Source organism: Abrus precatorius, unplaced genomic scaffold (genome assembly GCF_003935025.1).
Source record: "Abrus precatorius isolate BTA unplaced genomic scaffold, Abrus_2018 Scaffold9, whole genome shotgun sequence".
In the NCBI taxonomy this organism is placed as follows: Eukaryota; Viridiplantae; Streptophyta; class Magnoliopsida; order Fabales; family Fabaceae; genus Abrus; species Abrus precatorius.
In genome coordinates this window covers 32693432-32714119 of record NW_020874439.1, presented here as the reverse complement: position 1 = coordinate 32714119, position 20688 = coordinate 32693432, and the positions used below count along the sequence as shown (strand labels likewise).

At 34.0% G+C, this 20688-nt stretch overlaps 3 protein-coding genes across 7 annotated transcripts; 2 read left to right on the top strand and 1 right to left on the bottom strand.

Annotated features, from left to right (window-relative positions):
- The first annotated feature begins 1989 nt into the window (after positions 1 to 1989).
- Positions 1990 to 7597, top strand: LOC113849710. The gene is made up of 10 exons (XM_027479804.1): positions 1990 to 3228; positions 3504 to 3707; positions 4711 to 4821; positions 5041 to 5123; positions 5229 to 5295; positions 5377 to 5443; positions 5520 to 5656; positions 6215 to 6306; positions 6411 to 6477; positions 7433 to 7597. The coding sequence occupies exons 1-10, from the start codon at positions 1990 to 1992 to the stop codon at positions 7595 to 7597; spliced, it is 2232 nt and encodes a 743-aa protein (XP_027335605.1).
- LOC113849711 (60S ribosomal export protein NMD3) lies at positions 7192 to 11652 on the bottom strand. Of its 4 annotated transcripts, none has more exons than XM_027479808.1 (2): positions 11532 to 11652; positions 7192 to 10697 (listed from the first exon to the last, which is right to left on the bottom strand). In XM_027479808.1, exon 2 carries the CDS (start codon positions 10684 to 10686, stop codon positions 9130 to 9132), a length of 1557 nt encoding a protein of 518 aa, XP_027335609.1. In that variant the 5' UTR covers positions 10687 to 10697; positions 11532 to 11652; the 3' UTR covers positions 7192 to 9129. The 4 variants fall into 4 exon arrangements, with proteins under 4 accessions (XP_027335609.1, XP_027335608.1, XP_027335607.1 ...); XM_027479807.1 differs by having other exon boundaries at positions 7192 to 10678; positions 11532 to 11598; XM_027479806.1 differs by having other exon boundaries at positions 7192 to 10692; positions 11516 to 11591.
- A 1013-nt stretch (positions 11653 to 12665) lies between these two features.
- On the top strand, positions 12666 to 19629 carry LOC113850093. Of its 2 annotated transcripts, none has more exons than XM_027480458.1 (3): positions 12666 to 13036; positions 13599 to 13836; positions 17861 to 18464. In XM_027480458.1, the coding sequence occupies exons 1-3, from the start codon at positions 12740 to 12742 to the stop codon at positions 18007 to 18009; spliced, it is 684 nt and encodes a 227-aa protein (XP_027336259.1). In that variant the 5' UTR covers positions 12666 to 12739; the 3' UTR covers positions 18010 to 18464. The 2 variants fall into 2 exon arrangements, with proteins under 2 accessions (XP_027336259.1, XP_027336260.1); XM_027480459.1 differs by having other exon boundaries at positions 12672 to 13036; positions 16668 to 19629.
- The last annotated feature ends 1059 nt before the right edge of the window (positions 19630 to 20688 follow it).

Here is a 20688-nt window from a genome sequence, read left to right as displayed (position 1 = left end):
AAGAGAACGGTGGTGGTTCTCCTGCCTATAAATACTCCAAAGCATCATTTTACAAAGGACGACTTTTTACACCCTAACACCGCACCTAAAATCTCTAAAATGCTGAAACCTTGCACCGACACCAGCTACTAGGAGACTCACGGTGACCACTGTTCATTGTTGTGAGGAGTCGTACATTTACAGTCCCGCATATTTACATTCCTGCACATTTACCCTTTCTTATTTTAATTTATGTTCCTTTTGCTTATTTCCTTGTCTGCAATTTAGTTTCTGTTTCTGCAATTTGTTTCCTATTTAGCTCTTTTCTGTAAAGAACTTATACGTTGTGATTTAGTTTTATGTGTTTCATATTCACTATTCTTGTTAAATTATTTATTCTGAAACGTCTATTTTACTGTTACGTTAATAACACACTTAAAAAAACTCAAAGAGGATCTAATTCAGTCCCCAGATTGCTCTTGGATTATTTGTTTACAGAACTGTCATTTTTCACTATAAATAGTTTGTAATTCATCGTATGAGGTCTTAGAAGAAAATTAATGTTAGCATTGAATTGTGAAAGGAGAAAAAATATATAAACATTAATGTAATTCATCGTATGAGGTCTTAAAAGTGTATAATCTTAATTTTAGAAATATTTTTTTTAGGAATAGTTAATAATTCTAAAAATTATTTTTGAAATGTGTAAAATCCAAATTTCATAAAATTATTTTTAAAAGAGTGACGATGTTGAAATGTTGATAGAGATAGATAAAGCTTCCATTTTTTTAAGATAAAATTAAACTTTTTATAATATATCAAGATTACTAATTTAGATTATTGTCAAGAATATTTTATAAAAAAAAATCACAAGAATTAATTAATAAGACATGAATAAAAGTTGTTGATAAAAAATAAAAAATAAGCTAGTTGAACTAAAGTTAAGTTAAGATAATTTATATAAAGGAAGTGAAAAATATAATTAAGACATTGGGATACTTAAAGATAAGTGTTACTGAGAAAACAAAAGAAAACACAAGTAAAACATACAGTTAATATCTAGAGGTCGCAATGTGAAGACCATGTTTGAATAATTATGTGAAATAATTAACTTAGCAAAATTATCTCATAATTGAAAACAAAATAATGATTAATGGGCCCACGCTACCAACATAAATTAAAGAAAAGATTTCATCAATAAAACGTTGAATGAGAATTTTAAGTTGCCAAAATATAAGGAAAGTTCAACAAGAGAAGACAACTAACAACTAACAAGCCTCTTTGAATAAGATGATTTGATATGTTCCACTCGTAACTCAAGTTTATGCTGGGAAAAAGGATCAGAAGGAAACATAAGGAGGATCGTTGATTTTTATTTTTTTCTCAATAGAGTTTCTCCATTAAATGATTTAATATTTTAATTTCTAATTTTATAACATTCTCGAATTATTTTTATTTTTTTTACTAAAAACATTATATTTTGTTTTTATAAAATATTACTTAGTTTAATTTTTATTATACTTTTGAATGTAAAATTATGATTAAAAATATTTTTTATTCATAAATGAAATATTTATTACTTAATACTTATAATTAAAACTAACCTTGAGAATTGACATTAATAAAATTATTGAAAAATCAAATTTAAGTATATATAAGTAAACTCATTAAAATTAACATATAAAGAACGCATTTACAAGAATAACAAAAATAAACATATAAATCCGTTCACCAAAAGAAATATATTAAATCCTAAAATGGAACACGTTGATATCCTTCTTTCCATGCACATTTCACATTCGTGATTATCGATAGTAATTTCTCATAATTAAATTAATCACTTGATTATCAACCAATTACGCTTCAAGAAAGAAAACTCACCGTCGAAACAACGCGCAGTTTAATCGCTTCACTTCAGTTCCAATGAGCATTTGTTTCTCTCTTTCACGTAGGTCGCAACAAGAAGCACCGTCGCAACGCATCGAATGTTAACGTACGTAAACCTTTGCAATGGAGTCAGAATTCCCAAAGGAATTGCAATCCAAAGCGTTCGAAGTTCTAAGCTCAAATGACAACAGCGCAATGGAAACTCTCTTCACACACATTTACTCTCAGCAACACCAACATCAATCCCAAGCACTCACATTCCTTCAATGCTGCAAACGCCACCACCCTGATCTTCTTTTTATCAAGCTCTTCTTCCTTCTACGTTGCAGCCCCCACGTCGAAACACGAGCCAACGCTGCACGCGCCCTGCTATTCCTCAAACCCGCTGAACTCTGGCCCAAACTGAGGCCTATCGCCCAGGCCCGTCTCAAAGCCCACTTCATCACTTACCTCACGGAAGAATCTTCAGTCCACGTCCTCAGACTCGCGTCACTCCTACTCGCTGAAACCGTTTCCGTTATACACAAAACCCACCAAAATTGGCCTGAGATTCTCGACTTTTTGTTGTCGTCTACCGCTTCAAACGCCGACAACTCCCGCGAGCTCGCGCTTTTAGTGTTCGCTAAGTTACCAAACGACTGCCGTTTTCTCGTTTCCAACGCGTTCCGCGAAAAATCCGGCGCCGTACGCGCGCTTCATTCGTCGTTTTTGACTTCCCTTGCGTCGTCGAACCCCGACGTTCAGGTCGCGTCGTTTGGCGCCGTGGTGAGTCTCGTGCGCTTGTTCTCTGAACCTTCGCTGTTCCACGAGCTCTTGCGCGCGATTATGGTTGCCGTTTTCGCGCTATTGCATGGCTTCGAAGGTACCTATTTCCGAAGCGCGTTTGCGGAGTTGATAAATTTGGTTTCTCAAGAGCCTCTGCTTTTGAAACCGTACATGAGCGACATGGTTCTTGACGTGCTTCAGATCGCGGAGAGCAATAGTTTGAATAAGGAATCGCATTGTTTGGCGTTTGAGTTGGTTATGGCAATGACGGAGGTGAAGGAGTGCGAGCACGTGTTTCTCAACGTTCCTCAAAAGACCGTGCGTAGGTTGATCTCTGTTCCGATGAAGATGCTGCAGTGCGTTGCGGAGGATGATGGCCGCGGTGGCGGTGACCGTGATTTGGAGGGTACGAAGGTTGATGTGTACGAATTTGGGATGAAATGCTTGAAGAAGCTTTGTGTCGCACTCGGAGGGAGTAAAGTTGTGCCTATAATCCATGAAGTGTTGCGCCTTCACTTCGATGATGCGCAATGGAAGGTTCGCCATGCAGGAATTACGATGCTAAGTTTGATCGCAAAAGAGTTCTCCGATGAAATGGTGACGTCATCATTTTGTGCATTTTATTAATTTTTTTTAAAATGCATGTATAAAAAAATAATAATTATACACAATATCGTATGTAAAATTAATTTTTAAATATTTAAATAACAGCAATTGTTTTAAAATTTTACAGTTTCATATTTTAATGTAAAAAAAAATTATTATTAGATTCATGTAACCGAAGTACCTCACTGAACTGCTACAGTGTTCACTATTCATTTTCTTATATTTTGTGATGATTGGGTTTGACAGCCAACGGTGATTTGTTGCAGGTATTGATGGAGAATTTTCTAGGTGAAGCGGTGACCAAAGTTTTGAAGTTATTCCAAGATTCCAATGTTCAAGTTCGGTTGGCAGCTTTTAATTTTATGGAGACGCCAACGAACTTTGTTCAGGTGGTGCAAATCTTTTACCATCACAGGCTTGTTCAAGCTTTTTCCATTGCACTCGACAGTGATCAGGACCATAAAGTGAAGGTATGGTACACATGCTAAAGCTATTTACCAAGTTCTACTACTTTCATATTCCATTAATATCTGCTTCATCTACTGAAATATAATTACGGGGTAAACAGCTTAGAAGTACTTCTACTCCTTATTTGACTGAATTAGTTCAGTTTTAGATTCATTTCACTCGTATGTTCACATATGAATGAAAATCTTAATGATTCTTCTAGTAATTTTTTGGCATGCCAATCATAACATAAATAAAAATATGTAGACTAGAAGTGAAAAGGTACCTGCTCTCATTATGATCAAAAGACTTACCCTTCTACTTTTACGTATGTTATTATTTGAAACCCAACGATGCTTTTAATTTTGAAAACAAATGTGTTTTTCCTCCTACAGATGTGTTCTATTTACTTTGTATTGAGTTTCACAAGCCTTAGGACACTGTTGAATTTATTCCCTTTTGATTTTTAAATTTCTATTGTATCACTGTTAATACGTTTCTTATACTGTTAAAGGAGATACCTTTAGATTATATATATATATATATATATATATATATATATATATATATATATTGCATTTAAAAATATTCTAAATGTTCCCTGGTCACGTTGAAATTTTAACAATTTATCCTCAAAACTCTTTGTTTCACATCACTTCTCTTTATACCTTCCTTTAAAGTTTTTAAAAAAGTGTTTCATTACTCTCTTTTTATCTCTCCATTAGGTGATTTGACATTTCATAAGAAACATAAGTGAGATTAATTGTATTAAAAAAGTGATGTGAAAACTTTATCTTTTAATTGTTTTCTTTCAAATGAATATTTAGGCTTTAGGGTGTGAACATCGGCAATGCTTGGAACTGGAAGCATGGGCAATGTCGAGATATTTTACTCATTTTATCTCCTACGCTTCTATTCTTCATATTTCCACTCTCATCAAAACCATTATTAAAGTTCTAACTTGTATCTTCTTTAACTGATTTTCAAACACGTATTTTAAGTTAATAACCCATGTTGCTTTTTTAGGAACAAGCTGCCTCAGCAATGCTATTCTTTCTAAAGAACACCCTGCCAGAAAGCTTGACATTGAACAAGAATGTGGATACTGTAATGGGCAACTTGTTGTCATTGCTTCTAGTAAGAATTATTATCTTACAATATGCTGGATTTCAGTGTCTGTGGAAAAGTTATTGCATAATTTTTCGTTACTAATTTAGTAGGAATCCTATCATACCTACATTATCCATGTAAAATTTTCTTCCTGAATTTTCCATCAAGGTTCATAATATTTTAATCCCCACGACCCAATCATTATTATGATCCTCTTATTTGATGTTTTCAGCCTTCTGCTTACAGGATAAAGAAAGTGCTAAACAAAGACGTATTGCTTTGTCAACTTTTAACGTAGTTGCACAACGGTGTCATGAAGTGGCTCAGAAGTAGTATTTTTTTGTATTCCTTTTTATCCTTCTTTTTTGTTGATACTTCTATAGATGTCATAACGATGATACATTATAAAAATGACTATTTGTTTCACTTGGTAGGTACTGTGCAAATTATCTTCCGTTCTTGTTGGAAGCATGCAATGACAAGGATTCTGAAATCAAAGAGGTTTCCCGCCTTGTGCCTGCTTGGTTTAATTCTTCATGGAGTTGTTTTTTTATCCAATTATTTATTTTGCTCCCTTTTCAGGAAGCAGCTAGGGGAATTCGAATTTGCGCAGAGTTTGGAACACCGCAGTTGAAGCCTTTTGTCAATAGTATCTTGTTTGTTCCATAATTTTCCCAATGTATTATTAATAGTTTCCCAACTAAGATTTATTTTGTCCTTTATAGGGATATTGGCAGAACTCAGTATTTTAATGAAAGATCCAAATCGATCACTTTCAGAGAATGCAAAAGCGCATGATATTGCAGTTTCCGCTCTAGGAAGAATTTGTGAATTCCATCGTGAATGCATTGATGGCTCTAAGGTATTTTTTTTCTTCTTTCTATTGTCATCTTTAGAGGTTATTCGAATCTTGTTATGTCAAATGTATAAAAAGTTCGGTATAGTCTCTAAATAAACTTGTTCGAACCTAATTTTATTTACTTATTTATCTGCAATTCAAAATTAAGATTTCATGATTCCGAACTAATTTTTATTTTGATAATAGAATAAGAATTGACATTAAAATACTAAAACCTAAACTCCCAATCTAATTTTATTCATTGTCAACATAGATCTTAATTTTTTCCACGAAGTACGAGACTGCATTCACCTGTAAGAAGTTGCATGTAAAATATAGGCTGCTTTATAATTTCTACACGGTTCTGACTCTGGGCATTACGAAATGAAGGAGAGAAAGAGAGAGCAAATAGCCAACTGATTCACAACTGGTCTACTACTGTGCTTTGTTTAGGCAGAAATAAGTTTACTGATTTCAAGATGATATATCTGAATCTGACCAGTTATGTGTTTGTTCAATTGGGGGAGATTTACAAAATAATGAAAAAGAAAGTACAATATTTTACCCCTTTTATATTTGCAGATTGTTCCTGCTTGGTTAAGTTTCTTGCCACTTAAAAATGACTTGATCGAAGCCAAAGTTATGCATGAACAGCTTTGTTTAATGGTTGCAAGGTGAGGAAATTTAAAAGAATCTTCTGAATTATTAGCTTTTCAACTTTCAGTACAACACGTAGCCATGTCGGTTTGCTTTAACGGCTTGCTTTAATATTTTTCAGATTAGACAAGGATCTCTTAGGAGCTGGTAATCAAAACCTAGTTAAGATTATTACAGTGTTTCTTGAGGTGAGTTATCCACATGTATATGCCTATGCACGTCTGATTTCATTTTTCTCCTGTTTCTGCAAATTTAGGGATATTTACACACTTGAAAATTGTCAATTTTGCTACGCATTATTGTTTAAAAATTATCTAGGAATTGGAAATAGTTAGATTAGCACACTCATGACTCATTCAAGCAATAGATTAGTTCAACCTCAAGTTTTTTTATGACTACAATTACATACATGAATCAAGGAAGTTTACAAAGATTGAAGTTATGTTCTCATGTAGACGAATTTTGTGTAAATTCACAATTCCATCTATTACCTGGATATGATTTGACTTCCATAATCAATATGGATTGCAAGGGGGAGCCTTGACATGGTAGTGAGGTTGCTGCTTGTGATATGATGGTCACAAATTCTAATAGAGAAAACAGCTTCTCCCTCAAGGGCAGTAACTTTAAGAACATTTGACTCTCCCGAAATCCCACAATGGTAGGAGTCTCGTGTACTGGAATGTTCTTTCTTTTTAAACCATGGATTGAACGACTTTACCATTTGAGCATGGACATTTTGTTGCTCCGCAAAGAGTTGTTACATCTTTTGAATTGTTTATTCCATACACCAGAAATGAAAACAGCTAATCACAAGAAGAGGGAAGTAGTTGCAGGAAGAGTTGGAAAATGACTATTGTGCTCTTTTTTCTCTTTTTTTTTTTTTAATTATTATAATGGAGGTGGCTAGATATGCTCTGATGCGATGAACACTATCTTTTGACTACCAGCTTGTTGATCATGTCACAAAATGTAAGCTGAACTTCATTGAGATTTTTCATCAATTTTGAATTTATTTTGTTGGGTTTATCTCACGAAACAATTTTGCTGATTTCTTACACTATATAAACATTCATTCAAAATTTAGTGAGTATTGATTACCTTATTTTCTCTTATATCTGGCTGAAATTATTTTTCTTGTAGGTTATTGATCAGGGAGACAAATTAGCTACAGCACAAACAATCAAGCAGATGAATAGTTTGCTGAGGCAGCTTGGGCGGCAAATACCACGTAGTGCGTTTGATACAATTTTATTGTCTTTGAATGCCCAGCAACGGGAATTACTGTTGCCTTTGGTAACTTCCTAGTCTTTTTTTAAAAGAACAAAAAATGTATATTCTCACGTTAAAAGAACCAAAATTGTATATTCTCACGGAAAAGCACGTATAGTTTACTTCACTGTGAATACAATAAGATCGATCATTGGTCATTGAATTAAGAGGGTCCAATTTCGATGATCGTTACATAGCATCCTTACAAATTTTTTCGAATAAAATTTGAGCTTTTACTATGAACAAGGACTGAACCAAGCTTTGGGTGGAGAAGCTTGTTGAGAGCTCGAGATCGAAATTATTTTATAACCAAAGGATCAAGGTGGAGAATCGGTCATAGGAACTGCTTGCCAACCTGGCTTTAGAGTTTGGAGTTCTTGTCTTCCGGGGAATGAGAATTTGAATGAGTTTTCTTTTTCATCAAGATCTTTGAAAGTGGAGGCTAGATACTATTGTTCCCTCTTTCTACCCTTCGAAGATGATCAAATTATGTGCGTCCCCATTGGCTCTCGGTGACGTCTTGACACTCAGTTGTTGCATTGGGATAGGCATGATAAGTATACGATTAAGTCAGCATATCATATGCTATCATAGGGTGTTACAGTAGATGGCATTTGGAGAAAGCTTCGGAACTTAAGGTGCCAGAAAGGGGTGAATGTGTACTGAATGTCCATGTCATGATGTCAATATGAAGTTAAAACAATAGCCCAAGTTTTCATAAGGGATCTTGCTAGATAAAATCCAATTTGGAAAAGTAACTAGCATAGGAGGTACTTATTGGTCGAGTTAAGTTGAACTTAAACCCTATTTGATTTGCCACCTAATATATATTCTAGTTGGATTAGATATTTTAAAATTTGTTTCGTTCGTTCATGTCTTTGGCCCAATTAATTTTATTAAGCTCAGGTTAACACGAAGAACTTGGTTAATGAAGGTCACACACTATATTGGAACAAAATCAACCCGTAAACCTCAAGTTTTGAAAACTATTTTTCTTTTCATTGAAGAGTTCTATTTGATTACTAATCTTTCCCTATAGTCGATAGCAAATAGCAAATACTACATGCAGGAAAAGAAACAAAAAAATCCTCATCCCTTGGCTGGGATGCAGAAACACATGACAGTACCGCCATACCCTTTATAAATGCATTCATCTAGCACATAAGAGAAAATCTTTTTTATTTCCTTAAAAATTCTGAAAATTTTAAATAGAAAAGGGAGCAAGACAGTTCACGCAAAACATGATGAGTAAGATCTTTGCTCTTGTCCTCGTCTGAGACGACAATTATACTGTCTCTTGCCATGGCATGGCAACCCAAGCGCCATGGTTGAAGAACAGTGTAATAGACTCAACTACCAATAATAATAAAAGAACGCTAACACAATAGCCATTTATATGTATTGTTACTACTGCCTGCAAAATTACCATCTTTTCATTCTTTCAATAAACAAACCATCAATAGAGATAATTAACACAACAAAATGGGAAATCAAAAATAAAATAACCTTTGACATTAACAAAACCAAGATTCCATAAAGTACTATATAAGGATAGAAGAAGCTTTTGTTCATTCCGTCATGTTATCCTCCTCATCTTCTTCCTCACTCAGATCAAGATCAGCCAACAACTCCTCCAATGGAACAGAAGGTAGCTCATCACCATCCGTCACTGATGCCATCTCTGATGGGTGGTACTCTCTATTTCGGTACAATGATATGTTGAACCTCAGATCAGGGTTTTCTTCCAGATCTTTTAAGAATTGTTCATATTCTGAGTGCATTTTGTCTTGATCAACTCTACCCTTATCATCAACCTCCATGTCAAGTGATTTGAGCTTCCATGAACGAGGTTTCCCACGTTTCTTCTGGCGCTTCTCTTCATAACTCTTCTTTATTAGAATTGCTTCAGGAAGGACAAGTCCTCTGTACTTCTCCAATTCCATGTCATTACTGTTAGCCCCATACAGGTCATAACCAAGAGCATAATCACCAGGACTTAAAAGATGGCCCAGATGAGTCTTGACGTTAAATATTGTGTCGTTCTTTCCAAAATCTGACACACGAGCCACTTGAGCATCTGCCAAAACATATTTTGTGCCACCAATGGTAACCTCGGATGAAACAACCTCGACATCCAGCACTATATATTCCACCAATTGTCTGCTAGTAAGTAAAGACTTGAAGGATGTCCTCCAGTACTGATCAGCATCTAAAAAGCAGTGCCTCAAGGTAAATGGATCGAGCAAAGCAATACTGTTGGTAACCTTAGTACAAATCACAATAGGACCAATATTTCCCAAACTAACAGCAACTTTAGGAGGCAGACAGATTAAATCCTCACGACAAATGGGGCTGATTTCAACAGAAAATGTATATTTGTAGTTGTAGTTGTTACTCTTTGGATCATGAGAAACAAGCTGCTTATCGTGACGGCTCCTCACAGGGGCAACCTTCCCTACAAACTCCACAAATTTGACTCCATGACTTCTGTTGGAGAAAAAGAAGTCAATACCTTGATCCATCTGCTTGATTCTTATAGCACTGGCAGCAGCACCATGCTTCAGAATAAGCTGCTCCAAATAAAAGAATGTACGCCGGTGAGAAACATGTTGCCTGAGTTGCACAGCAGCAACCCACTGGTCAGGGTTAGCCTGCACCCTAGAACAAGATTCACACATATGTTCCTGTTGAACATACTCTACTGGATAAGACTGTTCGAGAATTGCTCCATTCAGAACCTCCTTCTGAACTTTGACCTTGACTTTTATCCTCTTGGAGTGGGGCTCAGTCCAAATAAATTCAGCATGTACCAGCCTTACTTTATTCGAATTTAAATTCTTCTGCAATTTTTTCAAGCAAAATGTCAGCAGCTCCTTTGATTCAAGCTGTAGTTTGACCCAACTCCTTGGTGGCTGCAAGTAACTTTCACACTCAGGGCAATGCACAAGCACTAGACGCTTCAATAGTCCTTCTGTAATATCAACTTCTGAGCGCAAACACTTCACACACATATTAGCAGCATTTGGTTGCATTGGAATTCCACATTTGCAACACAAAACACTGCCAATTGTTTGATGAACCATGAACATACCAGCATCTTCTGCCATGCCTGATGAACCTAACATAATGATGTTCCCTGTTTCATTTTAAACAAATAATAATAATAAAAAAGAGCATGAGTATGCAGCAAAACATTTTGATAGGAAAATTAAGAACAAAGAAAAGAAAAGGAGCTCTGCAAAGAGGAAGGAGAGTGAAACAGGAAATAGCTTAAGGAGTTTGTTTAGAGAGAAGGGCAGGAGAAGGCAAATTTTCAATTTTAAATAAATATATTTTAATTTGATAATTTTTCAGAATAACAGATATAAAAGGATAGCTTAACATGAATTTAATATATTAATAATTTATTTATGATCATAAATGTTGTCCAATTCTCTTAATTTAAAAATAAAAAATTTATCCTCCCTTCCCTTACCCACCAAAACTCCTCTCCCAAATAACCCCTACAACATTATGCTACGTACACTGTTCTTGTAAAAATCCAAACTTCATGTTCAAAACTTAGGCTATACAACTAGTAATCGCACTTCATACGTTGAAATAGTCTAAATATAGGTGAAATCAAATGCAATTGCACAAATATCATCCTAAAAGACCTTTACCACCGATGCTATGGATGTCCAAATAATAATAATGATAAAACAATCAAAATAAGGAATGAAACAATAAACGAAACAAGTACCAAACTGTCGAGTAAAAACTTCGGTAGCTTGAAAAAAATACAATACACCCACAACATAAACCATTGAAAATTTTATTTTTGAAATCTGGGAAGAAATTATGATGGAAAAAATAAGAACAGGGAGCTCAAAAAGAGCAGAGAAGGGTTTCAAACAAGGCATTCACTCACAAAAATATGAACAAGAAAAAATAAAAGGCTCAGTGAAAAGCAATGAATCGAAAAACTTACTGTGTAACAAAGGGTTATAGAGGAATAGATCACTTCTTTCTGATGAGACCGAAGATTAAGGTGAAGGTGAAAGGTGAGGCCGTGAAGGTGAAGGCGGTGGCGTAGGCACATTTATGACACTGAAACACGATCAACAAAACCAAGTTGGTAACAAAACCTCGTTTTTTGGGTCAACTCGTTTGTGTTTTTTGTCTGTTATTATTTTGCTCTCATGAAAAATGGAGGCCCGAAAGGCCCATATCTAAACAGTAGCCCAGACAAATCAGCAGTGTCCAAAATAAGCAATACGCCACGACCCAAAAAGAGAAAAACAATACGCATATCAGAAAGCAAAATGTTAACTAATGTTTCAAGAGTATTAATTAATTCTCTAACTCTTATTTTTAAGTTATCTTTATTTAAATGTTTTAATTTTAATTATTTTACCTATATTTTAAAGCACTCGTGTGACATAGGATGTTCATTAGTTTATAATTAAGATTCAATTAAAACTCTGTACAGACATCATTGTAAATTTGGCATATTTTCTGGACTAAATAGAAATAGAACTACTTAACTCTTCAACGTAAAACGACAAGAAAGAATAATTAAGATTTTAGCTAAAGAAAAAGCAATTTCACATCAAACAGTGAATATCAACTAATTTCATGTATATTTTTAATAAGCCAATTTCAACTTAACCTGATGTTATGTTCAAATGTCGGTTCAAGTTTCAATAAATATAATTATATTAAATGAAAAAGACTTTCATGCCCATAATAATTTTATTTAGATTGAATATAATTATCTTAGATTAAAATTTTTATGGTCTTTCATAAAATAATTATGCTTAAATTTGAAAGTAAGACAGCTTTCTCCCTTTTTATGACCTCTGAAATTTGTGCACAAAATAGAAAAATTTCTTTTTTAAAAAATAATATATATTTCTCCATCACACAAAAAAGAACACCGAAACTGACTTCAAACTATGACTTGTTTTTTACACTTGTACTGTAGAGAACGAATCACACCGTCCACGTGGATGATAAAGCTGAAAATGATTTGCCGACGTGCTTCTCAGTCTCTGACGTGTCGAAGTTTCAAATTAACGCTAATTTATTAAACCCGTTTCGCAATAAATCCAAACGCGGGACCCTCTTAGATGCAATCTACTCGTTATTGATTCGCACTGTTTCTCCGCTCTCTCTTCATTCTTCACTGTAACTCAAATGGCAGCAGAGAAATCCAACGCTAACGGCGTCTACGTAGAAGAAGAAGAAGAAGAAGAAGAGAAATTGAAGCAGAATAAGGGAACGGTGAAGGAGACGTTACCGGAAGTTCTTAACCGCATCGCTTCCTCAATTCTGTTCCCGGAACCCGCCGATGCTGGATCCCTACTTCGCCGGATCAAAGTCTCCGTCGCCGACAATGCTCCTCTTATTCCAGAAGCTTCTAGAAACTCCGCCAGCAATGTTCTCCTCTGGACTCGCCGCGGTTCCCCCTTCCGTGCTCTCCTCGTCATCTCAGTAAGAAAATTTCAATCTCATCTTTCTTCGATTTATGAACTCACTCGATTTTTTCATTCTTCAAATATTCATGATTGTTAATCAAAATTATATTAAATATGATGAAATTAGGAAACCATTAAAGATCGTGCATGCTTGTCACTTGTCAGTTGGATCATATAAATTAGGTTAAACTACATGTTTTCTCACTGTAATTCACACTCATTTACAGGTATTTGAAAAATTTACAATTTAACTTTTATATAAGTATTTTGTTAAGTTTTAATTTTTTTTAAAAATACTAATAATAAACAGTTATTTTTGTTAACAAGGTTATAATGTCGGAACAAAATGTATTAAAACAGTTGTGTTAGACTAAATTTTAAATTTTTTTTTGTTATAAAAACTAATTGATAAATTAGAGTCAAGAAATTAAATGTATATTTTAATCAATAAAGTAATATCAAGTAAAAAAAACTGTACGATATTCATATCAAGGAAAGATTTAATCTGATGAGATAGTTTTGTCTTTTGATTTCAATGTTTATGATTTGATTTGTTTTATTTGTCTTTGTTGGTGCAGGTTGGGACAGTTACTTTTGTTGCTTTGACAGGATTGCTTGTGTTCTTGCTTTTCTTCGTGGCTGCGACCATAAATGCCATTCTCATATCGTTGTTGATGTCTTTGGCAGCAGCAGGAGGTTTCTTGGCTCTGTTCTTTGCTTTTGTTACAGCTATATACATTGGAGCATTATCAGTAGCCATATTTGCTATTTCCGTTGCAACATTTTGGACAATTGTGGCTGTTCTGATAATCACAGGTAAACAAGTTTTTGCTATTACATGTGTCTGTGAAAACTTTTATTAGTTGGGTTGTGTGAAATTTAGTAGTTTTGAGTTCAGTTACAGACTCATCTTTTCAACAACATGTGTGGCTCTGGATAAGATTTGAAATGATATAAACTGGGCCATTTTGTTGCAATTAGACAGATTTTAAGTTAGATTAATGAATTTACAAGCAAGGTAGTCAAAATCGAGATCCTACTTAGGATCGGAAGGAAAAGAAAAACACGTAACTTGTAGGATCGTAGAGTGGATCGTAAGATCCTACCTAATGTAGAAAACTATATTTAAACATATAAATGTACACAAAAGAAGAAGATAAATAAGGAACAAATAGTCTTAAATTCATAAAAGACAATCACAACTCAAACATTAATGACAATAAATATATTCTCAAGTCAATTACGCATAAAACTCAAAATAGTACTAAAGTAAAAGCAAACTAGTCAAAGTGCCAAAGATTGGTATTCTTTATTCTAACAAATTATTCAAGTTTTGATCATAATAATCATCTTTTATTTGGTCTTCATTTTCTACATCTCCAACTCTATCAAGGTCATGGATAGAAGAAAAATTGATTTTACTTGCCCTTCACTCTCACTCTCTTGATAGGTGAAAGCCACCTTAGCATCATTGGAATCATTTCCAACTTGACCCAAGTATTCATTTGGATTCAAATCCAAGTCCAATAAGTCATCAACTTCTAAATCATCACCATTAGATGAACTTTCATTGGCCATAATCCATTCATCATTAGATGAAAGATCACCAAGATTAAACTCCATAGCTTTTCTGGATGTCTTTTTTTTTGCCAATTTTGAGTTAGCCATCATATAAACAATATCATCTATAGTTTGTTGTTTCAAACAATTTCATCTCTTTGTGTGGACTTAAAAAATATATAAATACAATTGATTATTTGCTAGTTCTTAATAGGTAAAGAAAAAGAATGCAAATACTCATAGTTTTAAAATTTTACCATCTCAAAAGCACTCTAATTACGCTCACATCCATAGGAGCTACATGTCAAGCACAATATACGAATAACAAATCTTTGAAGCTTTGGATGTCCATCTCTATAAGATTCCCACCATTGTGCTGGAGTTTTGATATTAGTTTTAAGTGCATTTAGGGCTCCCTTGCCACAAAAAAAATTCTTTTTTGCCTTGAAATCTTCAAATTGAGCATCAATTTTAGTCATTTCTTCATCATTTTCTACTATACTTTTTATACAATCATATAATTCACGTTTAACTTCAAAATCTGCTTTAAAACCAGTATTGTAGTGTAAAAAAAGGTTGAGGTAATAGGCTGCAGCATGCAATGGCCTATGGAGTTGATTGTCTCATCTTTCATCAATGACATTCTATAGAGAGAGATAACTAATATATGAAAAAATTAAATTAATTTTCAAACAAAAATAACTAAAATTTTTAATTAAAAATTTAATAATTTATTTACCTTCTTTGACTCTCATTGAAGGTCTTTGCTATCTTCTCTTTAGCTCGGTCCATTTCCTCGTAAAGGAATTCCATAGCTGGAATCTCATCTGAATCAACCAAACGAAGAACTTTGATTATAGGATATGCACCTCTTAAGCAAACAACAACGCCTTTCCAAAAAGTTTTATCCATAATAACATCTTCAACAAACTTTTCGTCTGTTGATTTAGCAAATCGACTAGTCTTTCATTGATCAGATGTGAATATTCTAACTAATGTTCCCTTATGTTCTTAAAGTCATCTCAAAGTAAGATAAGACGTAGCAAAGTGAGTCATGGCTGGTCTCACCAAATCCTTTTTCTTTGTGAAGAATTGCAATAAAGAAATTACGGAAGTCTTTGAATAAATATAAGTAGTAATTTTTTTTCTCTTTGAGATTGTCTCTTGATGAATGGGTAACTTCTTCTCCAAATCTTCCAATATCAAATCTATGCAGTGAGCAGCATATGGTGTCCAATACAGTTTCTTCCTTTTTTCCATCAACAATTCACTCGCAGCCTTATAATTTATTGCATTGTCAATTATAATTTGAACCACGTTTTTTTCACCAACCTCCTCTACAATGTCATCCATCATTTTAAACAATTTGTCAGCTGTTTTAGATATATGAGATGCATCAATATAAGTCAAAGAAACTGTACCCATAGGGCTGTTAACTAAAAAATTCAATATAGTTCTCCTTTTTGTTGTCGGTCCTGCCATCCGTCATTATTATGCATCCTGTTTTTCTCCATCTTTTCTATGTGCTTCAATAGCTTGCTTGATAACATGATGTTTTAAATACTTAACTCTGATTTTATGATAGGAAGGTAGCTAGAATCCAAGCCCATATTTTGTCATCAATTCTAATATCTTATAAAATTCTTCACTCCTTGTCACATTGAATGGTATGACATTGTTGTAAAAAAAAGAAGCAATATCTTGATACACTTCTCTTAAATTCTTTTTGAATATGTTATTGAGAGTGACTTGATTACCTATTCCTCTCTTCTTAAAAATGTTCCCACTACCTTCAACTTCACCCCCTTTTCTTTTTTCACTAAAATCACCACCACCACCATTCTACAAGAAGTTCGTTGAATTTGCTATTTGATTTCTTCATTAATTTTTAACTTGTCACATTTCTTTCCTCACTTCATCACTAACCAAAGAGTAATCACTCACATCTTTCTATGTTTCGGCAAGATGATGTTTTAATCAGTAAACTCCACCAGTTATTATTTTTCGACAATAGTTGCATTGTATTTTTCGCGCATTTCCATCCACAAATAATCCATGCTGTTATGCTACATCACTCCTCTTTCCAGGAGCATTTTTTCGCAAAGAACCAACCACGACTGCACCAATAGAGCAGCTCACTGAGCCAGTAGAAGTGTGACCAATGGTAGGACTTGCAACCACTCTCCTACTTTCTGGTTGCCCTCTCTAGATTGCAAGTGTACTTTTCCCACGTGCAGACATCTTCAAACAGGGCAGAGAATGGGAAAAACAGATTCGTAGTGTTGGAGAAGAAGAGAAATGCGCATCGCGAGTCTGAGGAAGAAGGGAAGTGTGGATCGCAGTGCTGAGGAAGAAGAGAGTGTGGGTCAGGTGCTGAGGAAGAAGAGAACTCTGCGTCGGCAGTGTTGAGGAAGAGAACTCTGCGTCGGCAGCGTTGAGGAAGAGAACTCTGCGTCGCAGTCGGCGGTGCTAAGGAAGAAAACTCTGCGTCGTGGATAAAAGGGCAAGCGAGAAGGGAAGAATGAAAGGAAAAAAAAAAAAAAAAACCTAACATCTAAGATTACATAAGTCGGGTAAAAAAAATAGGCCGGGTCAAATCGGGTAATCGGGTTTTTTCAGAAAATGGGGCTCCATCAAACTTGTCCAGGATCGCATGCTTCCACAATTTCATAAGGAAGATCGTGCCATCCCAGCAATCTCGAAAAATTGTGTCACAGGAACGTGATCGGAGGCGCCGCAAAAGACCGTAGAATTGTCCGATCTTACGATTTGGATCATGATTTTGACTACAGCGTCTACAAGTGTTTGTTGTCCTTCCAATTGTGGAAAAGTACTTGGGTATACCAGCAGTATGGTTTTTGTTTCTGTCCTGGTTGCTGCAAGTGGATGTATATGCATTGATCAAATGGGTGTTTACATTTTGCATATAATTGAACTTGTATGCATTGGCCTTATCTTTTGATAAAACCACCGACTGAACTACTAATGAGCATGGGTGATGTGATGGGTTATATGTTCACTATCATCTGAATTTTGCTTCACTCAGCAGCTTACCAGTCAAATAGTTGCCATAGACTAACGTTGCCTGGTGTGGTGGATTTCTTAGAATTTCAGCAAATCATTTCGTATTTATTCTCTTCATTCTATTATGTTGATGTTTCCTTGATGGATTTTTATAATGTATCTTTTTATTTATTTTTATTTTATTATTATTATTATCATTTGTTTCACTGTGGATTAATACTAATGTTGCCTGGACATGGAAATCAATATTTGCTAGGTTGGATTGGATTCATTTATACGGTATGGCTGGTAACTAGAAAGAGCTTTGGAATTGCTAAACACTCCTTGGGCGTGACTGGCTCTGCAATTTCATCTTACACTACTGTTTTGCATGCCCGCCACCTAAGACACAAAGATTCAAATTAGGGGATGATCACAAATTTATGTACAAATCTTAAACTATGTATCCGTGTGTTTTGGAATGACTCAAGCTTCTCTTGGCCGGTATAAAGCCTTGTTCTTAGACTTTCAGAGTTTGGTTTCAATCCCTATCTTTTATTTTGTACTTATGAGCTGAGAGATGTTTTGATAAATAAGCCGGGTTATTGTGTGTTGTGTTTGAAGTTTGATGTTTACAGTGTTTGAAGTTTGATGTTAGCATAAAACAGTAGCTTTTCTTCTGTAGCCTACCTCGTTACCTAGCATAGTAGTACAAGCAGATATTAAATTACATTTATGTGTAAATGATGAAATCTTGAAACGAGGTATAATGCTGCATTTGTGGGAACAACTATGTACACTTGCTACTTGTACAGCCACACATCACACAATATCACATCATATTAGTGTATTTATGTTTTGTTATAAAGCTTGACTGCAGAATTCCGATTTGGTTTTCTTTTCTTTTTTTTTCTTTTAATTATTTCACCTAAGATAGGGATTTTTCCCCATCGCTAAGACACAACCAAAGCAGGCAAAATTTTTTTTGGTCAACACTAAAACAAGCTTTAGACTAGCACAAAACTTGGAATAAAGGGAAACACAAAAGTTAGATCCAGACGGCAAAGCGATTCAGTCAAATTAGTAGTTTATGCCTTATATTTAAGTCATAAACTGCTAATTAAATGTCTAGCCTGAATAATGTTTAGCCATGGAAATTAGTAGTTTATGTCTCATATTTAGACATATCTAATGTGAACTACATCTAGAAAGGAAGCCGGTAGGCATGGTTAATTTTACGGGATTAACTTCATGTTGATAGTAGGAGAAGGGAACTGTTATCATTTCCGTTGTTAAATGCATTAACTGTTAATTGTTTGTGGGAAACCTTGATTTCATGCAATACATATAACCATGAATTCTTGGGGATCGAGGAAGGACGAATAGATGACACTTGAAAGATGACTTATTTTCAAGCCCTGGTTGTATGAAACTATTGACCAAAAAGAGAGAGGGTCGAGGTTGGTCAATGAATACGGCTACTATATATGACATGCACGTTGCGTTTTATGAGTGCCACGGGGATACGCAAATTAGAAATAAGGTGTTATTTTTTTTTTTTATCTTGTAAGAATGAGAATAAGGGTAGAAATCCAAATAAAGCCCCATAAAAGCAAGGCCTTTATGCCTATTAATTTGGCAACGTCATTTGGTCGAAAGGACTATCTTTTTGTCAAAGGTTTAAACATAATAATATTAAGAAAAGCAGCAAAGCCTGAAGGCACACAAACAATGGGCTACAAAAAGCTAAGCTCAAGACCAAACAAATTAGTAGTACACATGGATACTCCCGACTAAAGCCTAGTACGGATATGGTTATCTTAGAAGTTCTATACAACCGGTTTTTAGGTCCACGAGAAACATTTTTCAATTAATTACAAATGTGGAATAAAAATTACCCAAAACAAAATGCAAATAAGAGTATATCAAGTGGCCGGAAGTTACCTTGAGTTACTGGTGGATGCCACGGTAGGGTCGGAAGTTAGTAATGCAGTGAAGCACAATGCAAGGATAAAATATATGGAAATTGAAATTTTCACTGACAGAGTAAAGCCAAAAAAAAAAAAAAATCCAAATTCATCACTACTGAGAACTCATTATTGTTAAGTTTTTCACTTATCCTTAATTGTGAGAACATTGTTGTGAGAACTCGATGATGTTATTGGAATTTGGGATCATTTACAAATTATAAAGTTAATAGAAAGCATAAAAAAGAAATCGGAGTTTACCATTCAAAAATTTCAGTGTTAGAAAACATTATATTAATTAAGATTAATAATATTAAAAGTCAATAATATATATATATATATATATATATATATATATATATGTGTGTGTGTGTGTGTGTATAAATTACTAATTTATTAGTAAGTAATATTTGGAGTGAAGTTTTTTTTTCTTCTTAAAAATAGGTCTCGTTTTATCATCTTTCTACTTAATTAGCAACAATTCTCTCTATAGCATAAGTCATTGTTTAAAGAAAATATTGAATAAGTGCTTTAATAAACAATGCAAACACACGTTAAATACATTTTGTCATATCAACTATTTGTATAATGTGATGAATCTAGTAAGATTTTGAATCTTATGATACACGAATGAATTAGTATGATATTATTTTCCTATATGAACCATAAAAAAACAATATTTTGTTATTTTTTTTAATTTTTACTCTTTTATATTAAAAATTTAAAATAAAAATAAACCTTGAATACTCTATTTGAAGGAACATCACTAATCTTCTATTGTCACTTATTCAAATACTCTATTTTCGTTAATTTGAAATACTGTCACTAATTTTATGTGCTTTAATTGATAGTATTGCCGTGTTTCTAATCTTCTAAAATAAAGGATTCATGTGTTTAATTATGACTTATGATTCCGTAAGACTTATGATCATTTTCTAACGTAAAGTTATTATAGTAAATACTATATATCTTTTATATAATGCATCTAAATCAATTTTTTTATACGTTTTTATTTTATTTTATAATTTAATATAATTTGATTCATAATTCAAAATTAAGTTAATGATTTACCATTTTGAATCGTGATTCCATAATTACTATAGTAAAAACCTAAACAGGCTGGCGTAATTCTTTTACA

Excerpts from the sequence above, each read along its gene's own strand:
- LOC113849710 (XM_027479804.1), top strand. The coding sequence starts at position 1,990 with ATGGAGTCAGAATTCCCAAAGGAATTGCAATCCAAAGCGTTCGAAGTT. Across the intron at positions 4,822-5,040 it reads ACTTGTTGTCATTGCTTCTA|GATAAAGAAAGTGCTAAACA; the intron begins GTAAGAATTATT and ends TTCTGCTTACAG. Across the intron at positions 6,478-7,432 it reads TTATTACAGTGTTTCTTGAG|GTTATTGATCAGGGAGACAA; the intron begins GTGAGTTATCCA and ends TTTTTCTTGTAG.
- LOC113849711 (XM_027479808.1), bottom strand. The coding sequence starts at position 10,686 with ATGTTAGGTTCATCAGGCATGGCAGAAGATGCTGGTATGTTCATGGTT.
- LOC113850093 (XM_027480458.1), top strand. The coding sequence starts at position 12,740 with ATGGCAGCAGAGAAATCCAACGCTAACGGCGTCTACGTAGAAGAAGAA. Across the intron at positions 13,037-13,598 it reads GTGCTCTCCTCGTCATCTCA|GTTGGGACAGTTACTTTTGT; the intron begins GTAAGAAAATTT and ends TTGTTGGTGCAG. Across the intron at positions 13,837-17,860 it reads GGCTGTTCTGATAATCACAG|GTTGGATTGGATTCATTTAT; the intron begins GTAAACAAGTTT and ends AATATTTGCTAG.